A 6,599-nucleotide genomic window follows, 5' to 3' on the forward strand; every position below is an offset into this window, starting at 1 on the left:
GGTGGGCCTATTGCATTTTGAAATTTCGTTTTTGAATTTGAAAAAGAAAAAACTATGCCCCTGCATGGGCCTACCAGTGGCATACACAGACAAGCTAAACCTTGTGTACCCTACACATAGTATGCACATTTACAAGTAAAAAATCCAAACTAATCCTAAAATGATCTGGAGGTGAACCGAAGTCTGTTGCCCTCCTTTTAATTGGCACAATTACCCACAAATTGGTATAATTTGCATTTAAAGCAAAGCATACAATATAGGGCTGATTTACAGGACAGCAAGATTTACAGAAGGCGAATGACAGTTCATCAGTTCATATTTTTAATATTTAAAGAGAACTGACCACACCATACTCAACAACCTTGGACTTTAGGTGCTAAATTCAATTTCATTAGAGAGACCAGGACAGCATGGGTTAGGTTAGTCTGCTCTCTTTACAGCAGATGCCAGCCACAGTCTCACTCTGTAGGGGGCCTGGGGCATTTGCAATGTCATGAATTACCTCTAAGTTACTTCCACAACACAAACAGCTGTCTGTCTGGAGCCACTACCAGATGCTAGAAGGTTCCTTGAGTGCATTTGAGTATAAATAATCAGACAGCCGGTATTTTTGGTTGAAGTAGCTGCCTCTAAGTTAAGGAGAAGATCAAAGGTGGTAACTTTTACAAAGATAATCATTTCCCCATCCTTGATCAAGGATGAATTCAGCAGCAAAACTTGAGGGCAGTTGTAAGTAGGTATACAGTGGATCCTGCAGGTTTCTAGTCAATCACAACTCAGCAGTCCTGCTCGGCCACTGCCCCTCCCGAGGCTACCCTCTCTGGGCAGACCCGTCCGTCACATGAGGCTGCAGCGCTCCCTCCGCAGCGCCCGCTGGAAGCGGATGGTGGCGTGGACGTGTTTGCAGCGCACACAGCCCACGCTGCGCAGCGCCTCGCCGAAGAGCAGCAACATGTGCCAGTTGAACTTGGCGGAGCACTCCACGTAGCCACACTTCCAGCTCTTCCTCACCAGGTCGGAGACGTTGTGGCGCGGGATGACCCGCCCCCGCTGGAGGTCCCTCTTGTTGCCCACAATGAGGATGGGAGTGTCCGATGTCCCCACCATCCTGAGAGGGGCACAGTTAGTTAGTCAAGTGAGGCAAGATGCATTTCATTTCACTCAGTATTGCAGAACAAGTCCTATTTCTTGTGTGTATTGTTTGTTAAATGATTTCACCAGCTGCAAGGCTAAGCACTTGCACAAATGAAGTCTTGAGAAGTGTTTGGCGAGAAACCAGCGACATTGTCTGGTATTTATTCTTTGTACATATTTTCTTGTACTCTACCTCTACATGCACTTGCATTTCACACACACACACACACACACACACACACACACACACACACACACACACAGAAAACCACACAAAAGTAAATACATCTCATACATAACCATCCGCCTTTAGTTGGACAACTCTGGGGAAATTATCCAGAAGGCCTTTCAGTTACAGTGACAAATCCCAATCCCTATCTACCATGTCGAACAAATTTGTTGTTCGACATGATTTATTGTTCAGTGCAGCTGTAGGGCTGATGTTTTCCAGACTGTCCTCCCTTCTCCTTCTCCCTGGTCTGTCAGGTTCCTTTTGTCCACAGAACTTGACTTTGTCAACAGCTTTGGGGACAAACTGTTTATTTACTGTGGCCTCACCTTTCTTGTGTACCTGGACCCCTCGTGACAGAGCTGTGAGTAAGACTAGGGCAGTCACTCTGCTCGCTCTCTCTCTCTCTCTCCCCGGGCATCTCCACTCAGCCCTTGTCTCCTGCCTTATCCCCCTCAAACTGAAGACCAGAGCCCGTGACAGTTCCCTCCCTGAGGTCAAAACTTTTCCTCAGCTGTCAAATCCTTAAAACCAACCGCAGAAGTAAGACTATCTTAATTAGGGCACAGCGACGGAGGAGGAGACACGTATTGGAGGCAGATATTGACCGAGGGAGTTTGTATTGTGTTGAACATTCATTTAACGAGCCGATTCTGAAGGGCGCACATAAATCGAACACAGTGGCACAGGCCGGACAGCGTAATAACCAAGCCCGCCCCCGTCAATGATTGGCAGAGGCAGGCCCTGACACCGATTAGCCTCAGAGTGGCCTTGGCCAGCGTAGAGTTCCTGTCAGCTCAGGTGATGGCAGCTCGGCGGGACGTCTACACCTCCCCATCCATCACGACCGGCGACAGGTGACCTCCGCCAGTAACCCCCCCGCCATCCCTGCTGTCATCTCCAGATCGGCGCTGACGTCGGCGCTGACGTCCCGTCGGCGCGGAGGCGCAGCAGGGGACACGCAGACTAGACGGCGACGCACCTGGGAGCACGTTTGATGGATTAAAAGGGGAGGAGGAATCATTGGCTTTTCCGACAGACGCCCACAAGGAGTTTGGGAAATCTCGAGCTTGCGCGGCTGGATGCGTCTGCACCATATTATGTTCACTGAAGCATATTTGCAGAGTTAGGACCTGTTTTATCATGAAGGGGTATGCAAATGACACAGACTAGTCAAAGACGAGATACTTGATGGGTTGTAGTCTTGAAAGCGCAAACTATGAAAACCAAATCAAATGAACTGGCACCTTTCCCCAGTGCCTACACAACAGTCCCATGGGACATAGGGAACACAAGCTGTCAGTTTCGTCCTTGGGTAATCATCAGGTTTCAGGAACAAATTAAACACTTCAAAATTCCTCGCCTGTGTGTGACTTGTGAAGGAGGAGGCAGTTTAAGGAAGCCCCTAACACAACGTCTTGTTAACAAGGTCCCAGTGCACCTTCATGCGTGATATCAAACAAAGAAAAAACGAAAGTGGGACTGACACTGTCAATATGCCCTTGAGCAAGGCATTCAACTTCACATCTAAAAGTATAAAAAGGAAAGATAATACATTCTTTATTAGAATTCTTCCCTTGGCCTCCTGCAATTCTCCAAACATAATGGAGAACATATTTGAGATTCCCTCCTCATTTACTGTGTTCTCCAGTACAGTTTGAGAAGCACTTGAAATTTTCCTGGCTCCCAAAATACTCAAGTCCTTTTCCAGATCGAGACATCCGCCGTGACTTTTTCATGTCCACCGAGGATACTTCGTGGTCAAGCTGTCGTACCTCCTCAGTTCCATGAGACACAAACCAGAGACACGCATAAAAAAACAGCAATGAAGTAGGGATTCTCAGGAGAAGCTGCCTTGATGACAAGAACCCTTGATCTCAAGTGGCCTCGTGACCTACGCCTGAATTCAGTGGGTGTTAAACAAAAAAAAGCTCCTTGTGTTTTCCACCACCGCTTGTCCTGATTGCGGAGTGCGGCCCAGGCAGTTACTGTAATTACAACTGAGCGCCCCCGCCCCCTCCCCTCCCCCGTTTGTCATGCAGGTGCCGTAGTCCTCCCTCACCTGGTCTCCAGGATCTGCTGACGCATGGTCTTGACGTATTCAAAGCTGTCAAAGCAGCAGATGTCATAGACCAGGATGTAGACGTGAGCACTGCGGATGCCTCGGCAGCAAGTGTCTGTCCATTCCTGAGGTGAGGGGAGGCGGGGGAGCAAGACAGGGATAATGACATCATCAGTAAGACTGCTCACTGAAACGCATATCTGCTCGAGTCCATTATCCCTATCAGCAAACAATACAAGTCTGGGTTGATTTTTTATAAGACTTCCACGGTTGATGAATTTGACCCAAATGTAATTTCACTTAACCTATTTTTCCTGCTGACTTGTTTCTCACAGTAACAGCTATATTTTATTTGTTAGTGCTTGTGGCTACTCCATCAGAATAAAGTACCACTCATGTAAAAATGAAAACACATATTTTAAAAAGTGTTACTACTAACATAATATGTACTGTGTAGTTGTTAGGAAAGTAACAAATATACAGCTGATCTGGTAAACCTTCAGCCGTTGAACCAAAATCTTACAGGAAAATATAAATATTGACCCTTGACTGGAAGTGCAGTTAACACCTTCATGTAAAGATATATTCGCTAACTCATGTTGACTAAGCAACAATCCTTTCTGCATTTCTGACATTTGTTTTCAAGTGTCATGTTGTATGATGCATTATTCAACCTGAAATTAACCAGATCCCTGGACCAGCAGAGATGAAAGAGTGCTGTGCCTTTCATGTGACGTGCCTGGAAATAATACAGAGCTACTTGTCCTCTACTCACCAATGACAGAGCTGATTCAGCAGGCTCTAATTTGAGTGTCATGGTCAGGTGTGTGCATGTGGGTCAAGAGAGATAGCTTTTGAGAGGCCAGATGAAAGGGTTATGTAGAGGGGCATATAGTATATACTGCGGGACATTAATACACGCAGTTCACGTTTTCAGGCCATATGGCTGGCAAATGACCCTTATTGTCTACAAACGAGTTCCCTCTAGTTCTCGCAGTGATTAACAGACAGAACCCGGCACTTCTAGCGGCTACTTCTTTCAATCGATTCTACGAAGATCTCAACAGCTCCGTTTACTTCCACGCCCTTTTTCTAGAAGCCTCCCGAGTGTCCTCAACCTGCAGGTGTGTCGACCAACGGCGCAACCTAATCATCTCCTCTGTGCCTCATCTCGGTGGAACAGATGGGCAAGCGTACCTGCAGGCTGCTGCCAGGAAAGCTGGCGATGGCCGGGTAGTCCGTGATCTGCAGGTCGTGCACGTGACCGTTGAGGACGGCGGCAGCCAGGTGGACCTGGCGCGCGCGGCTCGGCGCCGGCGCGGGCCGGTCGCTGTAGTCATCGTGGAGGAAGCGCTGCACGATGGCCGTCTTGCCCACGCCCTGCGCCCCAAGCACGGCGATCCGGAAGGGAGGGGGCATCCGGGCGCCTCCCCCGCGAGCCCCACGGCTGCCCGCGGCCGCCCCGCCGCCCTCCCTGTTCTCGCAAACCACGGGCCAGTGCATTCAGGGTGGAAGAACCACGAGGGCATCGCATAGTCCACACGCGGGCGCAGAGGCGGGTGTGCAGCTGGGCTTGGCGTCGGCTCATTCATAGGCCACCCGCACCCCCCAGAGCACTGAGGAAGGAGGGGGTGGAGATGGGTGAAGCACGAGCAGGAAAAGCAGATTCAGGGAGAGAGAAAAAATAGTGTGAAGGAGAATGGGACCAGAGACAAGAATGTGTGTGTGTGTGTGTGTGGGGGGATTGAGAAAAGGGTGACAGGACAAGCGATGGCGGAGAATACAGACAAAAAGACAGCAAGAGAGAGAATGCTTGTTAGTTCAGTTGGTATAAAACACATGGAAACCACCAAAAGCCTATTAATTCAGAAAAATGAAACAATGGCAGAAGGCTGCTAAGCAACCAACAATAAGAATAGAGCAAGGACATCATGATATGGAGAAATATCAAACAAGTGAAATAAAGACAGTCACATTCATTCCAAAATGCCCTTTCATATTTTGAAAGGGCATTTTGTACATATATAGAGCATAGGGCATTTTGTACATATACTTTATGTATCGGTACAAGACTTTGGAACATGCACAGCTAAATACAGCCCTGAGTAGCGTAGAGCACCAGCAGTTAGGCCTTACCTGCATTTACTGACCTCATTACTAAGAACCTATGCTTAATTAGGGCGTCACACTTATTACCGCACTTGGTCAAATACAATAACACTGAACCCTTAAGCATCACAAGATGAATACCAGGTAACGAAATCATAAAATCGCAATCTCAAACGACTCAAATGTTTTGAATACTTTTCAACACCCATTTATTGAACTCGATTTAAACACTTGCAAATATTTGGTACAGTAGATTCAGGGGTCAAATCTCTCGTCGTAAGCTATCCTGGGTGGCCCTTGCCATTTTTCACTATGAGATTTATAATTTCATACGTTTTCTCATTAACGTAGGCTACAAAGCTAGAAATTATATAGCCTATGGTCAAAGTTTAAGACGAAACTACGGGTAGATGCAGCATTGAGGTCAGGTCCTGAAAAGTGGAGCAGCGTCACGATCTTTACCCGCTCATGGTAGGCTATAGCTCGGAAAGTACACGAACTGCACTGATGTACCATATTAGTCTACATGTTGATAATGTGAAATGGTATCTACTATCGTTTACGATCAATCTAGAACAATAAATAACCTAGCCTACTGGTACAACTGTGCGCATTCTACTTGCAAACACCTCGTGGCATAAACTCGATTTTATTTACCCACCCCACTTACACAAGTTGATATTAAAAGCATGCATTACCTTAATTATCTAATGTGTACAAGTTGGAAAACATTTTCAACATCATATTAACGACAGAATAACGACATACTGTGTGTACAAACTCCATACATTAATACATCTAATATCTTGCGGAACTGCTGTAGGATTCCAATACATGCTTACCGTGCGCGCAAGTAAGGTGCTCTAAGGATGGAGAGAGGTGGTCTGCTGCGAGATCTTTACCTGCCGTGATGCTGTTCTGTGTAGAACCTTATTCGTTGACTTCCCACGAATATATAAGTGGCTCAGGTGCCTTGAGTGCAGAGTCGTAAGACCTCCTCGCAACCCCCACCCCCCACACCTCGTCGCCATATCTTCCCCCCCTATTGGCTAGCGGTACACGCAG

The 6,599-nt window shown here is 47.2% G+C and overlaps 1 protein-coding gene across 1 annotated transcript; it reads right to left on the bottom strand.

The window, feature by feature from the left end:
• Positions 1-159: 159 nt before the first annotated feature.
• On the bottom strand, positions 160-6,528 carry LOC134039838 (ras-like protein family member 10B). Its single transcript, XM_062485951.1, has 4 exons — positions 6,377-6,528; positions 4,623-5,041; positions 3,426-3,550; positions 160-1,108 (listed from the first exon to the last, which is right to left on the bottom strand). The coding sequence occupies exons 2-4, from the start codon at positions 4,926-4,928 to the stop codon at positions 838-840; spliced, it is 702 nt and encodes a 233-aa protein (XP_062341935.1). The 5' UTR covers positions 4,929-5,041; positions 6,377-6,528; the 3' UTR covers positions 160-837.
• Positions 6,529-6,599: the final 71 nt, after the last annotated feature.

Source organism: Osmerus eperlanus, chromosome 19 (assembly GCF_963692335.1).
Source record: "Osmerus eperlanus chromosome 19, fOsmEpe2.1, whole genome shotgun sequence".
NCBI classification, from domain to species: Eukaryota; Metazoa; Chordata; class Actinopteri; order Osmeriformes; family Osmeridae; genus Osmerus; species Osmerus eperlanus.

Coding starts and splice junctions, on each gene's coding strand:
- LOC134039838 (XM_062485951.1), bottom strand. CDS start 4,928: ATGCACTGGCCCGTGGTTTGCGAGAACAGGGAGGGCGGCGGGGCGGCC. Junction 3,551..4,622: donor TTCCTGGCAGCAGCCTGCAG/GTACGCTTGCCC, acceptor CCCTCACCTCAG/GAATGGACAGACACTTGCTG. Junction 1,109..3,425: donor CAGCAGATCCTGGAGACCAG/GTGAGGGAGGAC, acceptor TGCCCCTCTCAG/GATGGTGGGGACATCGGACA.